Here is a 21,293-nt window from a genome sequence, read left to right as displayed (position 1 = left end):
CCATTTCTCTCCATGAAACCCTGCCCAGGCCCTGGGGCCTTGCTCAGTAGGGCTTCGGTGGGGAAGGTCTCCCTTTCTAGCTGCCTCTGAGGGAGCCTATCCGTTAGCTTCGAAGTGTGGAAGCCACACACAGAAACTGTTTGGAACATTCTTTTGCATCCTTGTTTTGGGTGGTCCCCCAACACACACCAGCAGCACAAAACATAGGTTCTTAGCAATTTTTCTGTCTTGGGGTGGGGGAGGGACTTGCATGGGCCAGGCCTGTTCTTTGTATCAACCATTTTCAAGAGTTAACGTTATTTTCCTGCTATTTGCCTGCTGGACGCTGTTGGGCAAATTCAGGAAACCTAAGGAAGTTTGCTGGCTGGCTGCTACTCCGGATGCAAAGCTGTTGTCATGAAGAACATTGATGACGGTGCCTCTCAGATGATCCTTACAACTCTGCTCAGGTGGCTGGAATTGACCACTATCCCCAAGAGGACAAAACTGCCACGAGCAAAAAGAAAATTGTCAAGAGGTCAAAGGTCAAGTCCTTTGTGAGAGTTTATAATTGCAATCACCTCATGCCCATGAGGTGCCCTGTGGATATCCTCTTGGACAAAACTGTTGTCAACGAGGATGCCTTTGGAGACCCAGCTCTGAAACTGCAAGGCCAGGCTGGAGGCCAAGGTTAAGTGGAATTGAAGATCTGCCTAAGACACGAACGAACAAGTGGTTCCCCGAGAAGTTTCAGTTTTAGGTATATTTTTGTTTCCATTGCTAAAAAATCTTTAAAAAGAATGAAAGATAAAGCCAGAGAAGGATGGCCGTGTCCCCCAGCTCTTGCCTCCTCCCGGCTGTCCCTCCATCCTTTACTTGCTGCCTCCAGCCTATAGGCAGACATCACAGACAGGCCAGGTCCTCCTGGCTTGACAAAGGTGACTCTGCAGCCTGGCTTACTTCAGAACCCTAGGCCCTAACATCTGCTCATTCCCACACGGGAGTCCGCCCTGCACCTCAGTCTGCACCCCTGTCCAAATCAGATCCCCACCATCTCCCTAACCCCACCTGCAGCAGGCCTTCCCTCCTCCCCCAACCCCTCCAAACCCAAACAGTTTTTCCTGGCCCACCTGGTTCCACACCTGAAAATGGGAATCGGTCCTGTTGGTCCCTGTGTTGTAGCACATCAGTAGCCACAAGCCCTGTTCGGGCATGAGCTGTGAGCCTGGGCCTTCCCCAATGTCCAGGCTTAGACAGTGCAAGCCCAGCCTCATAGACAGGGCAATAGTATGGGCCAGGCCCACCATTCAGGGTCCCACCAAAAACCTACCAGGGCAGCAGCCTCCCTAAGGTCTCAGCTTTCTTGCAGCAAGCTTAATGGGTCTGAAACCGTGGCCAATGGCTGTGCTGTAAGAATGTCCCTGAGGAATAAAGATACTGCCAACTAGGGTTATGTTTCAAGACGTCTGTCCTCACCCTTGACCAACAGATCACATACAGGGAAACGGGCCAGGACCAGGTCGGAGGACCGGGTGGGGCTGGGACATCAATGGGAGGCCGCCTTGCCTGGAAACTGGAGAGTCCTCCTGCCAGCCCAGGATCTGCTGGGGTCACTTGAGGAGGGCAGAGATTTGGGGGCAGGTTGGGGCTTGCTCAGCATTTATTTCACACACTTGTTTAAAATATATAATCATTATATATATTTATATATATAATATATAAAGAGGGATTGAAGTGAACCACCCCAAAGAAAATGTTGTATTATTATAAATATTTCTGTAACTCCCACATCCCACGGGAGAGGGGAAGGAAAATAAAAATTTACAACTCAAGTTAGTGGTTCCATGTGGTGGGCACAGGGTCCCAAAGAACATTCCAGAAAGCTGGTCTTTCTGGCCTTGAAAGGTCAAATGCACACAGTCTTACCCATCCCTGCCCTGACTTCTTGGAGCAGCCTGGAAGGCAACATGTGGGCACTCAGGCCCCAGGCTGCCAGGTTATTTTTAATCCTATCAGTTTCCTTTGATGCCCCGGCTCTCCCAGGGCGACCAGGCCTCCTGTTGTGGTGTCTTCCAAGTGGAGGCACAGCACAAGCCGCCTCCCACGCCTGGCATCTGGCATCTGCAGGGAAGTCCACCGAGGTCTCTAGGCCCTTGAGTGGGTCCTCAGAGGAGCAGCACCCCTCCTCAGGGGCGGGGCATACGCACCCCTGCACAGGTGCGGGGGCATATGGTCTCACTTGCAGACATAGCGCTCCACCGTGCGCTCACACCTGCGGCAGGTGACATAGCAGCACCAGTGGTACTTGCAGTGACATCGCTCCACCACTCTGTCCGTGTAGGGGTTGTAGCCGCGCCCACAGCACATGAGGTCGCAGCTGTCACTGCCGTTGGAGGTCTTGTTGCACTGCCTGGAGGGGGTGGGGGGTGGGAACAAGAGGTCAGTGGGTGCCCATCACCTCCAGCACCTGCACCTCCCTGCCAAGTAGCCTGCAGCCTCACCTGGTGGCTGGCTCTAAGAAGGGGGAATCAATCTTTGGGGAAACAGGCTTTCCTGTTCCCTAACTTCCCTGTGTTTCCAATAAGCCTCGACAGAACGCTTGAGCTGAGCCTATTTTATCTCTTAAGTTGTCTGGTTTCCTTTATTATTTTTTTTTCTACTTCCAAATCCCAGAAGAACCAGTGTCTATTGTGTGTAGCATGTGTGTATTACCTGTCCATGTGCACAGATGTGTGCATACATTTATTTGGAGGTCAAGGTCCACATTGAATGTCATATTTAGGGGAGAGGGGTGAGCAGCCTTGGTGTCAATATTGAGAAAGAGCTTTTGCTTGGCACGGATTCCAGTGAGAGCAACTGCTGCCCTGCACTGCATGTTCCACTGGGGCTCTGTCTCTGTCTCTTCCACCCTACTGTCTGTCTCTGTATCTCTGTATCTATCCATGTATCCATGTATCCATGTATCTATCTATCTATCTACCCATGTATGTATGTGTGTGCATGTATGTATCTATATCTCCTTTCATATCTACCTACCTATGTGTGTATGTATGTATGTATGTATGTATGCACGCATGCATCTATCCATGCATCCATCCATCTACCCATTGGAAGTTTAAACCCAGAGCTCGGGGATCCACTTGGGAAGAATGGACAGTGAGTTTTGGGGACCCCTCCTATCCCTGCCCCACCTCACTGTTCGAGTTGCTGTCATCATGTGGGTGGTGGGGATCTGAACGCAGATCCTCAAGCTTACAAGGCTGGCATTTTACCATAGAGTACCCAGCCTTCACAGTTAATCTTTCACTATGCTGCTGTGGAGACGAGCGTCATCTTTACAATTAAAACTCCCAGGATACATTCTGGAACACTAAAAACAGCACAGGAGGCAAGATGGGCCTGGGCACTTTATCTGTGAGTGCTAGCCTGCAGGTGTCCAAGGGAGCTGGCGGTGGCTCATCTCCCCAGAGACATTCCTGTGCCCTTCTGTTTGTGCAGCAGACAGTGCAGGACAGCAGATGCTCTCACTGGAATCAGTGACAAGCAAAAGTTCTCTCCTCAACACAGCCTCCAAGACCACTGCTCACCCCCTGCCCTAAGCTATGGCAGAGGGGAAGGTCTCCATGAAAGTCAGTGTCTCCCACTGCCATGTCCCTGCCTAATAAAGACTTCAGGTCATAGCAGCATAGTGAAAGAGTAACTGAACACCAACAGAGCCACAGCTGAAGAAGGGCTGTGTCTGTGGCATACAGTTGGCGGCTGAGGAACCTGGCAGGAAACCGGCCCACAGCCTATGGACAGAGTTTTCCAGTGATATAGGGCTCATTCCATAGCCCGCTGGGGCCCTGTGCCCAGCCCCTCTGTGAAACAGAATCATCTCCCCTTCTCGGCGCTCACACTTACCCTGCCGCTTCAAATCAGACTCCCGTTCCTTCCTGTCTCCTTTGCCTGACCCATTCCATCTCCACTCTGCCGACCCCCTCAATCTGGCCTCCAGATGGGAGCCTGGGCCTCTTCCTCACAGAGTCCTGGCCTATGGGGACGGAGCCCCAAACCATCCCTCCCCTCTTACAGGCAGGACCGTGGGCTGCGGAGGAAGCAGATGCTGGCTGGGCACCAACTATGTGCCAGACACGTTCCCAGACACCCGCTCTCCGCTCCGTATTTCCCTAACCTTGTGCACACCAGCTTTGTGGAATGCTATTAGGGGCTCCTTAATAAAAGATTTCCCTGGCTGTGTACCTCTGGGAAACTCTGTTTAATCAAATCCTTAGCTGAGGCTCCCTCAGGCTTTGGGGATGACCAAAGAGCTTCCCAGGTACATCTGATCATAGACCTTTCTTCGCTGGGTTTCCATGAACCATCTTTGGGGATGTAGCACTACCTGGCACACAGTAAGGCTGCGCAGAACCATCGGCATGGGCTCCTTTCTTGTCTGCCCTGTCTCCCTATCCATAGTCAAAGCTGGGGCAGCTGTGAGGACCCCAGGCCCAAACCAGGTGGACTCCAAGTGGACATGGGAGGATCTAGAGCCTGAGGGAGGGCTGGCACTTATCAGGGGACAAAGGAGTATCCTTTCTACAAAAGCTCATTTGCTCTGTTTCAGGTACTTCCGGTGTATCCTTAGATTTGATGCTGTCCCTACTTCTTGTGCCTCTCAGTTCCTCCTTTGTCCAGTGAGGGCAGGCATTTATCCTTCACCTGTTTGTGGGACGTTTATTGAGCTCCTGCTCCATGTTAGGCAGCCGTTCATGTCCCCTGTCTTCCTGTACTGCTATTGTTACTTCCTATCTGGGAGAAGGTGGAGCCACCAGCCTCTATCTCCCGAGTCCCATTAGTCTCCCTGGAACCTCTGCCCTCCACTAAGCAAGGACTCCACCCTCCGAATGCCCGCTGAGTCACCACTGTGCCTGGCCCAGCCCTGAGTGTGACATTCGTGTGGCACTTACCTGTCTTGGGTCCCATGGGATCCCACCTTCTCATTCTTCATGCAGAAATCAGGGGAGCTCTGTAGATACACAAGTTCTGAGTCCTTCACAGGCCGGATATCCAGGTCCTTGGGCACCAAATGTTTGCGAGTGCCCATAGGCCGGTGTACCACCTTCGTGGCTGACAGGTAGCGGGTCTTGAGGTCAGCAGCCACATCCTGGAGCTCTTGCAGCCCCTTCCAACAGGTGCGGATGGAGCAGGAGCCAGACACCCCATGGCATTTACACTTCGTTTCCAGGGAGGCACGTAGAGCCTGCGGACAGCCGGGGTGTTGGCGAGGTGACAGGACAGAACCCCTCCCTGGCCTGTCAGTACCCTGACCCCTACTCCATGCCTGGGTGATCTTAGGGATTCATGCCCCACTGGACCCTCAAGGGATGAAGCATTGGCTCTAAAGCTAGGAGGAGTTGGGAGTCATGCTTCCACTCCAGAGGAGCTAAGAGGGGCAGGTAGGAAGAGAGTGGTCTTTGCGGCAGGTGGGGAGTAACAGACGCCACTTCTCAGATATCCACTCTGGACAAGTGCTCTAACACAGCCACTTTAGCCCATCCGGGAGACTCATGTTTTCCCCTCTACTAAACAGGAAGGCTCAAAGACGTGACACCTAAGTTTGCAGTTAGAAAACTGTGGGGCTGGGACTTGAACCTGCATCTGACAGTGAATCCAAAGCTGTGGTTTTCAATCATTCTATGCCTTCTCTCTTCCATAGAACCAAGACTCACTAGAGGCTTGCCAGAAGAGCAGCAAGAAAAAGAGAAGCAAGAGGGAAGGCAGCTGGGGAGGGAGGAATGATGGGGTAAACAGGAGGGGGACAGTGTGAGGGTTTGGTGGCCATCTCCTTCAGGACCCACCCACAGGCTGCCAGGTGACCCTCGGTCTAAAGGACAGGACCTCTGCTATAAAGTACAAAGCTGGCTGGCATGCTTCCTGGTAGAATGCTGCACGGGTTAAATGGGCCGGGCCAAAGGGGTGTGTGAGTTACAACAGTGTAAGTCAATATTGGCTCTGAACATGCAGTTTAAATCAGAGCTGTGGGGGAAACTGGAAACCTCTGGGCTAGGCCCTTAGGTAGGATCTAGCCCTGGTCTGAGATAAGACTCTACCCCATAGGCCTCAGTTTCCTGTTGGTGTCTGCAAGGCAGAGGTTAGACCTCTCCCAAGGCCCCTTCTATTCAACGGCTCTTCAAACCCTCTTCTAGTCACAGGACAATTCCCCCTCCCTTGTCCTGGAAGGGTCACAGGTCACCTGAACTCACACTCTGCATCTCCTGGCTGGAGAAACTGAGGCTAGAGTTGTCATGGCTTTGCCCCAATCCCTCTGTCAGTGAGTTGGCAGGGAGCCAGACAAAGGGTCAGTCTGCAGGAAGGAACTGCAACAGGAAGAAGCACACTAGGTATAGAGTCTAGAACATGCTGGAAACCCAGGAGGGAGAAGAAGGAGCCACAGAGGGCCGAAGGAACCCGGAACAGAGCCTGAGGCTCAGTTCCTTGAGTCAGGTGGGGGAAGGGTTGGCTACTCATGGGCAGGCGCTAAACTGCCTAGTCCTGGGGTCATCCTCACACAGCCCCAACTACTGGGGGCCAGCATTGGCCTTTTGCATGTGGCCCCAAGGGCAGGCCTGAGAGATGGAAGCCAGGCATCCTCTTGCTCAGCACAGGAGCTCAGAGGGCGTGCATCCTGGTTGGAGCCTGGGGTTGCCATAGCTAGAAGAGGGGTGGGTAGAGAGCTCTCTGGCTTCCTGCAATGGGACAAGCCCTATAACTGGGAGGCAGGAGCCCTAAGTCCCTGGCAAGGCTCTGAAACAGATCCATAGTGCGATTTGGCCTCAGTTTTCCCAGACCATGCAAGGATGGCCCAGACATTCAAGTGTCCTGCCATGACAGGCCACAGATGTGGGTTTCACATATTCAGCCTCCTCAGGCCACGTGTTTCTAACTGAGCCACCCTGGCTCAATTGTGTGAGAGATGCCTTCTGCACAGGATACTCATGCTGGGGTTGTTTCCTTATCAGTGGAAAGGGGACAATAGAACCTTCTGGGAGTTGTTCTGGGATCCCAGGAGGGAAAGAGTCAGCACATGGTCACATCATGGATTGGAAGAAGGGGCTGGAACATTCAACAAGTAAAGACGACTTGTGCCAAGCCTGATAATCTGAGTTGGATCCCTAGAACCCAGTAGGGGAGATCCAATCTAACCCTCCCCAAGTTGTACTTTTATCTAACACACACAGATACACACACACACAAGTAAAAGTTTAATGTGATACATTTGTTCTCACTCACCCAGCCTTCTGTGCAGTAACTGAGAAATGGGGAGACACTGGTAGCACATGATGGGAGCTGTGCTCTAAGGTAGCACATGATGGGAGCTGTGCTCTCAGGTAGCACATGATGGGAGCTCTGCTCTCAGGGCAGTGTGGAATCCCTTTCCCCACTTACAAAGACATGATTTGGTGTAAAGCCTGTGGCCCAGCCTCTCCCTGCCCTGAAGGAAGGCTGAGGAGCTTGCAGGAGCACCCACCCTGCCACCACTTTACAGTTGGGAAAGAAGCTCAGGACCAGAGCCAAAGGCAGAACCCTGAGCTCTGGGCTCCTAGTTCACCGTTCCCTCTGCTTGGAGCACCTGAATCTTGGAGACTCCCTAAAGGAGAAGGAGCACAAGCTCTAGAGAGGGAGAAGCAGCAGGGTCCCAGTCCACCCCCTCTCCCACCCCCTCTTGGGGCCCACTATGGCCCTTCTCCAGCCAGTGGCCCAGGCGCACCCTCGGGGGCGGGTGGGGGATGGTTACCTGTCTCCCCACTTCACTGTTGTGTAGACGCATCAGTTTATTGGCTTGGGATCCTGTTTTTTTCACCTTCATAGGAGCATCGGAAAACTTGGCCCCCATGAGGAGCCCGTAGCTGAGGTTGTCCGCACATCCTCCCCAGCGGTTCCCGGGCCCGGGTGGCTCACCTGGGACGGGGCCGCAGGAGCAGCCGGGCAGGTCGCCAGAGGTGCAGGCCCGGGCGATGGTGTGACTGATGGTGGCGGCCGACAGGGCATACACGAAGGCTGACTCCCGGGTACCTGTGGGAGAAGTGAGCGTCAGCAAGCAGACTGCTATCACTGAGAGCCAGGGAGGTGCCTGTGTCTGGCATTATCCACTATATGTATTCGGGTCCCCACACCTTCCTCCAGGAAGCCTGCTATCCCTGCTACCCCTGACTACTTTGCACATCGAAACAGTTCCTGCCAACCAGGTTTGCCTAGGCCCACCTGCCTGCCCAGGGGTGGGCTCTCCAGCAGTCTCATTATATTGATGTGGCTTTTAGTACAGCAGGCAGCCACCTTGGTACCTTCTACGGCTATACCCCTCCTTCATCAGTGCATTATAGCACATGTGTATCCAGAAGTGTTATTCGGGCCACTGTATGTGCTGATATATTCATTCACTAATGTTTATTCATTCTTCAATTCGTGCCTGAAAGCCATATCTAAGATTGACTCATCCGCTCAAGCGTCCACCCAGCCACGGCTTATCCATCTGTGTAACCATCCATCTAGTCATCCATCCGTCCACCCATGAATCCACGCACCTATCCAAACACACCGAGCTTCCGCCTGGATCCCCCCACCACAGCAGTGCGGCGCCCCAGAGCCCATACCTCTCTCCAGGTCAAGCAGGTAGTTGGGGGCGAGCTCGATGGAGGAGCAGTTCCAGCGCATGTCAGCGAAGGCCCTACGGCAGGCCTTCATGGCCCCCCGGGCGGCGTGCACGATGGTGCGCATGAGCTCCAGGTTGCTGCGGCAGAGCTGCACCTGCGCAGACACCAGGCCCTCCAGCTGTTTACAGTGTTGCGTCTGATTCAGTGCCAAGGCTGCCGGAGTCTTGGACAGTGCCCTGCATACCCCGAAAATCACCAACGGGGGAGAAAGACGGGGTGTGAGGGGCGTTTGCTCTGCAGGCCAGCCCTCCTCTCCACAGGCTCTGAGTCACTCTTGTAAAGAGCCAGGAAACCAAGAAGCAAAGCGCCATGTCGCAGAGCAACATGGCTTGCCCACCCTAGCCCACCCACCACCCGGAGCGTGACATTGTCTCTCTCTGGGTCTTATCCCCGAATTCTAACACGAGATCACGTTTCTTATCCTGACTGAATTATATAAATGTCTTAGGAATGAAGACATTTGCAATCTGTAAGGCACTTCCAGCTGCTGCCTGGGTTCTCCTGGTCACGACCCACTCCCATTCCATCCGTTCACGCAGCACTGGTAGCCCTGTGCCAGACCCCGGGCAACTGCTGAGTCTCATAATAACCACACGTGCTATTAATTAAGTCCTTTTCCTAGTGCACACCGTGATTTAAGAGCTTTACACCATTACTGCATTTACTTCTACACCCATTTATCACCATTGTAAAGTCCACGCCAGAGCAAAGGATTCAACAATGCAAGGACACTCAATTTTAGGGTGATCCAGAATTCAGAAAATTCAGCATCGAACCCAGACCTTCAACGATCTCTGGACTTGCATGCTACATGTCCCTGGTTGGGATCTGGTGATCCTGGGACTTCCTTACCACCATGCCTTTGTCCAGGGTTGTCCTGACGCCAGGAATGCCTTTTCCTTCTCATTCCCAACTGAATCAAAGAACTTCTACTCAAGGAAGGAATGGTAACTACACACCAAGACTTCCCAGCCTCCTTTGGTTACAAACATGGCATAGATCCTTTCTTCCAGGAGGTCCCAACCTAAGGGCTACACAAGCCCATCAGCAATTAGACAGTAAGGGCCCCAGAGGTTCCAGCTGTATGTATGTAAGTATGTATGTATGTATGTATGTATGCATGGCTTAGGGAAAGACCCAAGCTTGAGACACTGCTGTGTGACTTAAGCAAATCACCTAACCTCTCTGGGCCTCATGGCCCTCATCTGCTTCAAGGATCATTTCTACCTTAAAAGACAATGGATTACGGTTCATCCCAAGTACATGGGAGGTAAAGGCAGGTGGATCTGAGTTCAAGGCCAACCTGATCTACAGAGCAAGTTCCAGAACAGCCAGGGGCTTCAGAGATAGGCCACACCCTGTCTAGGACTCCTTCCCCCCCCCCCCCAAAAAAGAAGGCAATGGAGAGGCTTAAGTAAGATAATGTCCTCATGTCAGACATGGTGACACATGCCTGTGATCCCAGAATTAGTGCCTCAGATCATTGTTAAGGGAATCTTAAATCTAAAGGAGTGAAGAGACCCGATTTCCTCTGTGTGCTGTGTGCACAGAGTGTACAGCTCTTCATTTTGAAAAACTACAAAATGCAGGTGAAGGCCAAATGAGGTAATTGTTGATAAGTTGACTTCTTCTCGCCCCTCTCTGCCATACTCTATCCACTATACTCTATCCACTATAACACACACACATACACACACACACAGAGAGAGAGAGAGAGACACAGAGAGAGAGAGAGAGAGAGAGCCCCAATACAGAACCCAATATAGAGGACCCAGGAAGCAGCCCCTGAGGGCAGAAGGCCTAGCCTGACATTTGTGGTTAGGTTGCCTTAACTAACCTGATGAGAAGGTGAGTGTCCTAAGCCATGTTACCTCTTGTAGCCCTGGCCCATAGAGAGGGATCGTGCAGGGTGTGTGTCTCAGATGGCTCCCTGGTCTAAGCAGATCCATTTGGCCTATGAAGCCCGCCTGTGTGGGCTCAGATCATAGAGGCAAATGGCCCTGCTGTGGCTCCTCCTCCGAGCACACCTGAGCTCTCCCGCAGCCCAGGAGTTCAGCTCTCCCAACACAGCCTGCACGGCTTGCCTCCCGCCCCTGGGCCCCTGGGTGGGTATGAGCGACCGCTTCATCCTTCCTGGATGCATGCTGTCTTTTCCCTCCCCACTGGGCTGCTTGCTATGGTTAAAGTGGAAAGTTTACAAGGACCAGAGGCACACAGCTCATGCAAGCATCATGGCTGTCTTCTTGGCATAACCCTGGATGCCTGCTCACTAAAAAGTAGGTGTTAGCCAAGAAGTGGAGTGCTGATGGAGTCCTTCCTGCTGGGCAGTGCGAGCAGTTCCTGAGGTCTGGAGCTACTCTGAGGCCCAGCACCCAGTGCACCCCAGTACCTAGGCTCACTGGTGGGGGGAACTGGGGGACTCTGCTTCCCTAATCCCCTCTGAAGTCCCCAGGCTAAAGGAATTCTATCTAGGAAGGGGACCTCCCACAGGGCTATCTCAGCAGACACCTGGAAGCGAGGCAGGCAGAGTGCAGACCCCTGCCAGGGACAGCAGGGGACATGGTCATCCACAGGATCCTCAGGAGCAGCTGGCACAGTCGTAGACCTCCCTCCCCTCCCCCACACACTGCAAGGGCAGCCCAGGCATCCGCTGATTAGCGGTAATGACCTGGGTAAGTGAACCCCCTTGGGGAGGCAATCAGGACTAAGGCAGAGGCGGGGGAGCCACCGTGGACAGCTCGCAAGCTGGCCTGCTCCAGAATACCCCTAATTGGAAACATTTCAGTTTATCTAGGAGTGGGGATGTGGGGGAGAGCATGCAGGAGAGGACAGGAGGGAAGGGAGAGTTCACTGGGGAGCCTAGGCCCTGGGTTGAGAGAGACTTCCCTCACTCAGGAGTTGGGGTTCTTCTGGATCAAGCTCAGGCTTGGTTACACATTCACCGTGTGACCTGGGTGAGCCACTGCCAGCGCCCAGCCTCAGTTTCCCAGTGTATAGCATTCAATGCTCATAGTTCTGTGAGAGCATATTTTTCAGTGACACAACTGGGAAGTCACCTTCCAACGTCCTCACTAAGCCATAGACTTCCATCCCTCTCCTACCCCCTGGTTCTGTCTCCAGGTCCACCCCTCCTCCTACCCCCAGGTCCTGAGTGGCCGTTGCTTCTCCTTTCTCACACCGTGGAGCTTCTTTTCTGGCAAGTCCATCATGAGGGGGTCTTTTTGGGTTGCCAGTAGCTTTGTGTCCGGGCATTTCTGTGGTACTTGACTCAGGTAAGGCCACCTTCCAGAAAGGCCTTCCTTATGGCCCCGCCTTTTACTGCCTTGGGTGGCCTGGTCCAAAGTCTCTTGTCATTCTGCAGTCTGGTTCTCACAATGCTAAGTTTCTTGGGCAAAGCTGGACTCCAAAGAAGCACCCCAGGGGCAAGCCTGGCAGTAGATTGAATCTGACATCAAAAACTCCACTTGTAAAATTAGGAGACCGTGGTCATGGATATGGATGGCTTCAGGGTTCTCAAAGCTGGCCAAGGAAGGTGGCCCTTTGTTTATGTTTCTGGGGACCCTGCTGACCCCAGAAAGGTGGGAGAAACTATTCGCTAAAACTATTTAGCTCATCTACCTACCAAGCTTTGGGTTGTCTGGACAACATCATAGACAATTACCCATGAAGCAGGAAAAATGGAACCTGTCTATGCCAACCAGGCAAGGTCAGACCTTCTCTGTACTCCCATCTGCCCCCCCCCAGGGATGGCCTTGGGGAGCTTTCCCTTTGATGACAAATTGGAATTCCTCAATGATATCCTAGATCTAAAACCCAGTGCTCTTCAGGACACCAGGCTGGGTGGAAGATGAAGCTACCAGTTCCAAGGAGAAGAACCAGGGAACAGGGGTCCCAGAATGTTCCCAGGAACTTGTCTTAGGACCTTAGAATCACGATGAACAAGGCCAGCTCCTTCCCTGCACTGCACAGAGGGGGCGACTGAACTGAATGAAGGTTGGTAACCTCTAAGCTGTAGCTCCAGTCCTGCCTAGCAGGCGCTGCCTAGACCTCTGAGGCCCCAACTGGCTCCACAGGCACAGGATCAGCCTTAAAAAGAGCCCTAGCTGGTGGCCTTGGCCAGACACTTGCTAGCCAAAGTGGAAAAAAGATCCCATGTGCTATCAACCTCGTTGAGGGAGAGCAGAACTTGCCCACTTCTGTGTGCAGCCTATTAGAGGCAGATCCCAGCTAGAAGCTAGACCTCCCAGACCCCAGACCAGGACTTCCTCCGGCCTGTGTCAGAGCTGAGAAGCTGAGGTACAGAGAGACTGAAGTCTTGCCCAAGGTCTGCCTGACAGAAAGTGATCACTTAAGCTAAACATGGATTCCTAGGCTGGCGCTCTTGCTGCCCCACTTCAGAGCCACTACATTCCTGCCAGAGCCTCTTAAGACTCTTCCTAGAGAGGCCCCACCCTTGCTGAGTGGCAGGCTCAGTACTGCCAGCTGTGGAGAGAACAGCCTATCAAAGTCCCTTAGCTGGCCAGGGGTCTTTCTTCCCCAACCCCTCCACCAGAGGGAGCAAGAGGCTCACATCTCCCCCACCCCACCCCTCCCCACATTTGACCCATCATGGTTTCTCTGCACCTCTGGCTTTGGAGGCAATGCTTCAGGTTCTCAGTGTATCACCAGGATCACCAGGCAGTCAGGTTGCGACCCTGCTCCCCAATCCCTGATCCCACCTGTTTAGCCTGTCTGTCCCAGAAGCCCACCAGGTGGGCACCTCAGGCCACTAAGTCACATCTGGTTTCAGTTCTTGTGTCAAATGTCCCTTTCATCTCCAGGTCACTTTCCAAGCCTGCACACATGGTCCCCAGGACTGCCCCAGGACAGCTGGCCCTGACGAGTCCCTACCCCCACTGCACAACTGTCCCGGGACTTCCTTCTACCAACAGCCCCGACCCAAAGGCCTGCTCTACTCCTCATTGGCTATGAAACTCTGCTAAAGATCCCCCAAGGTGTTCCTTTCCTCTGCTGGGCAGAGGGGCTCAGGAAAGCAGAACACACAACACGGATTGGGAGACTGAAAAGAAGCCATATGTATGTCAAAAAATAGCACCCGGCACCCAGCAAGGCTGCATCTGTGTGCACAAGTGCCTATGCCTGCTCCCACTCTTCCCCCCACAGGCAGAGGACTGAACCCAGGGCCTCCCACATGCTGGGCTGTACTCCCAACCCTTATCATTATTTTTAAATGTTAAGGCAGAGTCTCACCAGGTGGCTCTGGCTGGCTTTGAATGAATCTGTACCTTGGCTAGGCACTGAACTTGCAATCCTCCTGCCTCAGCCTCTTCAGTAGCGGAGATTACCAGCCTCTGCTGCCAAGCTTGGCTATACTATTCTTAAGCTTTACTTCTCCCAGGCCCTCTATTTTCCAGCTGCAGTAATAGTTCAACCATTATCAAGGGTTAGCCTTGTAAGCCCTCTGCTTGGGTTCCTCTGATCTCACAGCCACAGGGCCAGCATGTGACCTTGTGGCCGCTACTTACCCTCTCTATACCTTAACTTCCTTATTGTGAAGCAATGAAAAGCCAGTCTGTCACCTATCTCATGGAGTGTTAACAAATCAGATAGAGGCCTGCAGCTCTCAGAGCTGTGTAATAGGACACCCTGTGGTCCCTGCTCCCTGCAGGGGACAGGGGATGCTCCTGCCCCCATACTTCTGTCCTTGTTCTTCCTCCAGCCTGGGACACCTGCTTCACATTCCATCTCTGCCCGTCAAGTCCTCCCTGGGAGATGTCTTGAGTGCAGACTCTGAGCTGTGCCCATGTGTGTCAAGGCTAGACGTAGTAGAGCAAAACTGGGTGTTGCTCTCAGCCGGCCACGTACCCCACCCCATCCCCAGCATGCGCCAGCTTGGGACTGTGTGAGTCACATGAATCCTTAGAAACTCAGGACTCCCTTTGTAGGGCAGGTAAAGAGAGATGAGAGTTCTGTCCCCAGGACTCTATAAACAAAACAAGTCACCCAAGCTTGGTGCTCGGCCATGAAGGCCCCTGTAGCTGTCAGCAACCCCTTCCCTCTCTTCACCTCATCCCCTGGTCTGTAAAGCAATGGCTGAAGGGGCTTCTCTCCCTGGCTCATGCCCAGCCCAGTAAGCAAGAGTGCCTGACAGCAGCAGGAGGAGGTTCGAAGGAGCCTGGCCCAGGACAGACCCCCTTTCTTGTAAACCAGAAGTACAAGAAGATGGGATTTCCCTCCCGAATTATTTAATCAAGAACTCAGCACCAGAAAAGGCTGGACCAGGAACCTCCAGACAGTTTTCCAGAGGTTCAGTGTGTTGCAGTAATCCCTTCTTCAAAGCGAATTCCTGGACCGACCCTCTTCAGTGCCCATAATCTATCAATCCCTTGTTTGACCTGCAGGCTCCCTAACCATGATCTGAGCAAGGCAGACACATTCCTGTTCTTGACTCTCCCACTCCGGGCACTGTACTCTGAGAGTGTCCTCCATATCTCCGACCTGCCAAACTCCCCACTTCTGCAGCCAAAAGTGGCAGCCTCTAGAAAATCTCTGTAACCCTCATGGGTGACCTAACCAGGCTGCCCTCCTCCGAGCCCCGGAGCCTCCACTCTTACAACTCCTGGAAAGTTATTTACAGCCCAGGCTTATCTCTCCGAGCCCAGGGGCAGCTCCTTCAGGAAGGGGCTGCCTTTCACCATATCCCACTCCTTTCGCACTGCCTACCGCAGCCACCACGGGAGGAACTAGCACTGCACAAGGAAACCAGGAAAATTGCCCCCAGCGACCATTTATCCTTCCAGGACATCCCTTAGCTTCGGGCCTTCAGAAGCTCTTTAAGGAGTCTCCAATCAGATCCCAAGGAGCCGGCACTAACTATCCTTCTGACAGACCGAATACTCAGAGGCCCCAGAAGGTGACACTTCCCCGAAGGTCCCCAGGTGGAAGGGGTCAAAACTCTCTTAGCAGACCTCCTGGAGGCTGACAGGCCATGATCCTGAACTGGACCCTGTGTCCTGAACTGAGCAGACCCTCTCTGAGTTATGCTTCTTGGAAAGGATGTTTCCCTAGTCCCTCACTGGCCTTTGAGCAACCCTGGCCTGGATGAGAAAATCCGTTTACCCACTTCGCAAGTCCGCGGAGGGTAAGAACAGCATATCGCAGAAGAGGTCGCCGAGCTAAGAACGGCTCGCCCACGACGCCCAAGCCAACTTAGCCTCGAAGATTTTAGTGCGCTCACCCAACCTCTCCAGCTTCTCGCCCAATGGCCCATTGGAGTGAAAACAGAGTCCTACTTACAGCCACTTGATGCCATAGCACACGCCGGTGTGGAGCGCCAAGGCAAAGAGCAGAGCCTCGCAGACCTGCGGCCGCGCCCTCATCGTCGCGCGCTCCCGGCGCTCCCGGGGGTCGCACCCTGCAGGAGCCGCGCCGAACTCCGCCGCCTGCAGGCCACCGCTGCTGTTCCTGCGCGCACGCCGCCTGCAATCACGGAGAACAGGGCGGCCGGTTAAGGCGGCGCGCGGGCTGGGAGGCGTTTTATTCAAATTACAAAGGAGGGGTCGGGCCCGGGAGGCTGAGCGAGGAAGGCGTCCGCTCTCTCCCCGAAGAGCCCGAGACCCGCCGGCGTCAGGCGTCAGGCTCGGATTAGGTGAGACCCTAGCGCGGCAGAAGGCGTGCCGCCCAGGGCAAATCAGGGCTGAGCCGCCCAGGAAGGACAGGGTAAAGCAGATCGGAGGTTCTGGGGAGACCCAGCAGAGAGCCTGGAGAGGACCGCAAGGAGGAGACCCCACCAGCAGCAGCAGCAGCAGCAGCGCAAAAACAAACTGACGTAGCGACCGCAAGGAGAGGAACTGATCCGGAATATGATTTAGGCTCCTATACTAATCCACGATATCGATTATTAGTTATTGCAGCTTTAATGAGTCTACAGTTTATTCATCTGAGAATGGGGTGATCTGAGCAGAATTCTCCTTTTACAGAGAACAGTCTCCTAGTGTAGCCATCTTTACTCTTCTCAGACCTGTGATGGGTATTGTCACTCCATCCATCTCAGATGAGGAAACCGAGGCCCAGAGATGTGGAAACATCTGTTCAATTAGTTGTTAGGCTGTTCAGTTAGTTGGTGCTGGGCTGTTGAGCTATTTCGTCTACCTGTGCCGGGTAAGCTAAGGGCAGGGAGAACACAGAAGATGGTGCCATCTCTGGGTACCTACTTTCCAGTAAGGGAAGGGGAAACTGCAAAAATGGGGTGGAAGTGGGTGCTCTTTACACACTGAGGCATCTCCAGCGCCTGAAGAGCTACTTCAGACTTGCCACTTCAGTGCCTCAGTCTGGACGAGGCAGCGCCAGAGCTCCCTAGCAGAGCAGGGAAGCTCCAGGCCTGCAAGAGGTTGATTCTGGGACCGCCAGGCGGCGAGCTAGGGCCGCGGAGGAGCCGCCACCCCGCCCGCTTGCAGCCTGCGGAGCTGCTTTCTGAGGCTTGACTCCCTTCTCATCATTCTCACCTCATTAACTCCCTTCCAGGCTTCTCCCAAATTTACCAACACCTGGCATTCGCCCCGAGTCATACACACACAGCCCCTCTCCCCTCTGGAGCAGCAAGGACAAAGGGATTCCTTCCAAAAGGGTCTACAGAGTCTGAGGAAGGAGGTGCCAGACTTGGGAGGGGAGGGGGGGGGTGTCTCTGGAACAGGGAAGAGCGGTTCTCATCTGGCTCTGTGAGTTTGGGCAATTCCTCAACCACCCCAGCCTAAGTTTTCCCTTTTATTAAAAAGCAAAGAACTGGACTCCAGCTTTCTGATCTTCGTCTGATCTTCTCTCTGTATCCGCTATTATTATACATACCTGTGTAGCCTATGCACGCCTGGGTGTTTCAAAACACACACACACACACACACACACACACACACGGGTTTGAAACGTCATAGTTTTCTGGGACCTTCTGGCAGAATCCAGAGGAATTCAAGCAGAAAACCTTGAATTATCCCCCCCCCCCTTCACAGAGTCCCCCAAGTCTGAAATGCTTGGCACAAACACGACTCCAAGCTGGGGTCTCAACGGGATTTTTGGTGCAGTCCGAATCTTCCTCTTACCTCTCCTGTATCCAGATCTTTCTCTCCCTGTTGGAAGTTTGCACACTTCCCCCAAATCAGAAAAAAAATGTCTGCAGGATCAGATCGCAGAGGAGGGGGGGCCCCTCAAAACACCAGTCATTGTCTCTTTGTTCCCTCTTAAAGTGTGGGATCCCCGAAGGCACCCAGAATTTCTAAGTAGGAGGAGATCGCTAAGTCGCAGAAGGAATCTCAAGGACTTACAGCGGGGTATCAATATACGACTCCCAGTGAGAGGAAGGGTGGCCCAAACCGCACAGCAGTCGGTCAGGGACCCAGGCCTCCAGCTATTCCCTGCTCTTCCCAGCAGCTCCAGAGGCCCTAGACTTCTCCTTCCGTCACCCCGGCGCGTTGCTTAAAAAGCACCTTGGTCTCTGGGTACTGATATTATTCTCGTCCTACCTAAGAAGGTCCAGGACAGCCTTGGGAGCCGCTGTGTCACCCTCACCTTGCGCCCAGAGGGTCAGAGCGCATTCGTCGCTCGAAGTCCCCGGTCCGCCAGGGGGCGCTAAGCCTGGGTTCAAAGAAATATCTGCCCCGGCCTCACACAGTGGGACTTCGGGCTCTACTGTTCCCGTCTTGGATGAAGCGCAGAGTGACTTCCCTCTTGGCCTTGGTTATCCCTTAAGACTTGTTTTCGTTATCCCTGAACTAACTACGCAACCTCTTGCTTCAGACTGGGCGCCCAGCCTGCAATGGGGACAGTCTCATAGTGGGTCCGCGGAAAAAAAGCAGTGCTTATAGAGAAAGAGAGAGCAAATCTTTCTTCCTCTCCTTGGACACTAAGTCTAAGCTACCCAGCTTGCAGCAGTCGGAAGAATGAGCCTCCCAGAGCTGTGCAAACGTCGGACACTACGGACACTGTGGCCCAGCCCCGGGCCGCCAACAGGTGATCTTAAGGCTTGGAGCCTTGGAGAGCTTTAGAAACTTTACTTTAGATAACCTTCCGGCTCAGGCTAACCGGCGAGGATTGGCCGAGCCTCTCCCAACCCCGGTGTGCTATGCTGGCTCCAGCTTTGGTGCTGTGCACCCGGACAATGTCCGCAATTGACCAAGTATAATGACCAAATGGGCTGCTCCAAGAGGCTGGCCGCGCAGCACTCAAAACGAAAAGGGTGCGACAGGGACGCCGAGCGACAGCTTCAAGGTTACCTGCGAGGTTGCTTGAGACCTGGCTTTAAGCTCAGCGGAGAGTCTGTCAGGATCTTCTATGTTGTTCCAGGTCACCGCGGAGACGCGGTGTTTGAAAAGCGGATAGGGAGAGTGCAGAACTCCTGCCACCCGCTGGAGCGGAATCCTGTGTTCCCAAAGACTGTAAGGGACACGGAGGCAATTCAGTGCCACGGGTGGAAGGTACCGGGCTGGTGGATGTAAGCCAGATGTTCGGAGCGGCTCCAGATGTGTCACAGGGCGGGGGCAGGACTCTCCTCCCCATCCCCAGCCCCCAACCTGGAGCTGAGATCGGTAAACAAACTCGCCCCCCTTCCCAGCTGCCTCTAGGAGCCCTTCTCACCTCTCGGAGCTATCCCCTCCTGCTCTGGCAGGAGCTAGGGACTTCTCGGCTTTTGTCCCCCTCTCTCGCCTCCTCACACACACCCTCTGTCGCGGGATCCAAATCCCCCCACCCCCGGGATGGCTCGGGCGTGACCTCATCAACCCGCAGACTGCGAGGGAGGGGACCGAGTCCTGGGATGGGGGATAGGACGGAAGAACCTGAAGGGGGAGACCTGAAGGAACCATACAACCCACCCCATCCTTCACACACACACACACACACACACACACACACACGCACACACCAGGCCCCTAGTCCCAGGGTCGTCCGGGAAGTTGCGTTCCCCCAAGAGGAGTTACTCGAAATGCTGCGGAGGAGAGAAGTGAGGAAAGGAGAGCGACCAAAGCTTTGGTTTGCTTCTCCGGGAGTGGGTGTCCTATCAATAAGGGGGTCTCTAGGGCTCAGTCGCCTCCCTCCCTACCCAGTGGGTTCCTGATTAATATTAGCCGCGGCCACTGCTCACCTTTGGGACGCTCTCCCGGCGCGCCCAGCCTGCCCCTGCAACCTCGGCCGCCCCCAGGAGTTGCGAGTGCGGTCCCCCGCCGGCGGGAGCAGCGAGGATTGCTTCTTCCAGACGCAGCTCAGCAGGGAGCCGGGGATCCTGGCAACTCGGGCGCGGACGCCAAGGCGGTCGGTTGTGCTCGGCTCCGGCCTGCGCCCGCGGATCTCCGGAGCTCTCTCTTCGCCCGGCACGATCTGCGGCGCCGGTCGGCCCAAGCGCTTTATAAGGCGCGGACCGCCGCTTTGATCCGCCCACGTCAGCGCGCCGAATCCCCACCCGGTGGCTCGCGCGGGGCGGGGCGGGGTCCCCATGACGCCTCGGACCCGCGGCGCCCGCCCGGCGCTCCGGGACACTTTGCACCCTATTGCTGTACGGAAGAGAATTTGCTCGCCACAGTTAGTGTTGAAAGCATGCCTGTTGAGTGCCAGCAGCGCGCCGGGCGCAGGGACGGCCCACCTCCGAAGCTAGTAATGATCAGCAAAGAGCCTGAACTAGCCAGAGGGTCTGACCTGAATCAGAGTGCGGAGGACAGCGTTACTAAATGCGTTTGCCCCTTACATGCTTCAGGAGTTTGGAGGTCTTGAGCTCTGCGCTTCTGCTGTGGTCCTACAAGCTTCATTGGGCCATCTTTCTAGGCATCTCAGAAGGGCGCTCACCTCTAAGAGGTGCAAGGGCTCTGCTATGAGAAGAGCACCAAAAAGTGCCTCATAGTAGGCTGTGTCTTCCATTCCGACTTGGTGGCAGGGGACTCTTGTGGGCGAACCCAGCGGGCAGTAGGGGCTCTCTCAGTCCCAACAGAGGATCAGGTTTCAGAAGCTAACCCGCACTGGTGAAGACTTCCCCTGAGTGTGGTCCTATCTATGAGTTGATCCTGCTCTCACCCCCTACCCCTTCAATTGCTCTTCCTTGACTAGAACCGAGGCCAGCCTTATTTCCCTCGGTTTCTAACCAAGTGCTGTGGTCCTACCAGTTTCTGTTTTCCTCGTTCTAGGGTTTTTGACTTCTGAATGTGCTCAGGGTTTATCTAGCTCACTAGTAGAAAGGAAAACGGAGGTAAGAAGGGGCTTCCCTGGGATCTCCCAAGCTGTCTGCTACCCTCCCCCCACTCTTCGTAGATGCTGTTGAAGTGCTCACAAGCTCCCCCCAATACACACACACACACACACACACACACACACACACACACACACAGGAGGGAGGGAGGGAGGGAGAGAGAGAGAGAGAGAGAGAGAGAGAGAGAGAGAGAGAGAAAACGAACTACAATCCATCCACAATGGCCACCAGCCCTCTTGCACATGAGGCTGGGACATATCATCACAATGGTTATAAACACACTATCAAGGGATATCTGTATATATCACATGCCCATAAACCCAGTAGCACATAGGTGTGCAGTAGTCATATATATATATATATATATATATATATATATATATATATATCATTAGATTTTG

At 54.0% G+C, this 21,293-nt stretch overlaps 1 protein-coding gene and 1 pseudogene across 5 annotated transcripts; one reads left to right on the top strand and one right to left on the bottom strand.

The window, feature by feature from the left end:
- Nucleotides 1–250: 250 nt before the first annotated feature.
- LOC110297992 lies at nucleotides 251–739 on the top strand (annotated as a pseudogene).
- Nucleotides 740–1,755: 1,016 nt separating this feature from the next.
- On the bottom strand, nucleotides 1,756–19,968 carry Wnt11 (Wnt family member 11). Of its 5 annotated transcripts, XM_029479810.1 has the most exons (7): nucleotides 19,801–19,968; nucleotides 18,935–19,094; nucleotides 15,969–16,151; nucleotides 8,613–8,848; nucleotides 7,757–8,034; nucleotides 4,929–5,221; nucleotides 1,756–2,389 (listed from the first exon to the last, which is right to left on the bottom strand). In XM_029479810.1, the coding sequence occupies exons 3-7, from the start codon at nucleotides 16,049–16,051 to the stop codon at nucleotides 2,215–2,217; spliced, it is 1,065 nt and encodes a 354-aa protein (XP_029335670.1). In that variant the 5' UTR covers nucleotides 16,052–16,151; nucleotides 18,935–19,094; nucleotides 19,801–19,968; the 3' UTR covers nucleotides 1,756–2,214. The 5 variants fall into 5 exon arrangements, with proteins under 5 accessions (XP_029335670.1, XP_021024103.1, XP_029335671.1 ...); XM_021168444.2 differs by lacking the exon at nucleotides 18,935–19,094; XM_029479811.1 differs by lacking the exon at nucleotides 19,801–19,968 and having other exon boundaries at nucleotides 18,935–19,229.
- Nucleotides 19,969–21,293: the final 1,325 nt, after the last annotated feature.

This window comes from Mus caroli, chromosome 7 (genome assembly GCF_900094665.2).
Source record: "Mus caroli chromosome 7, CAROLI_EIJ_v1.1, whole genome shotgun sequence".
Classification (NCBI taxonomy): domain Eukaryota; kingdom Metazoa; phylum Chordata; class Mammalia; order Rodentia; family Muridae; genus Mus; species Mus caroli.
This window is presented reverse-complemented; position numbering and strand designations above follow the sequence as displayed.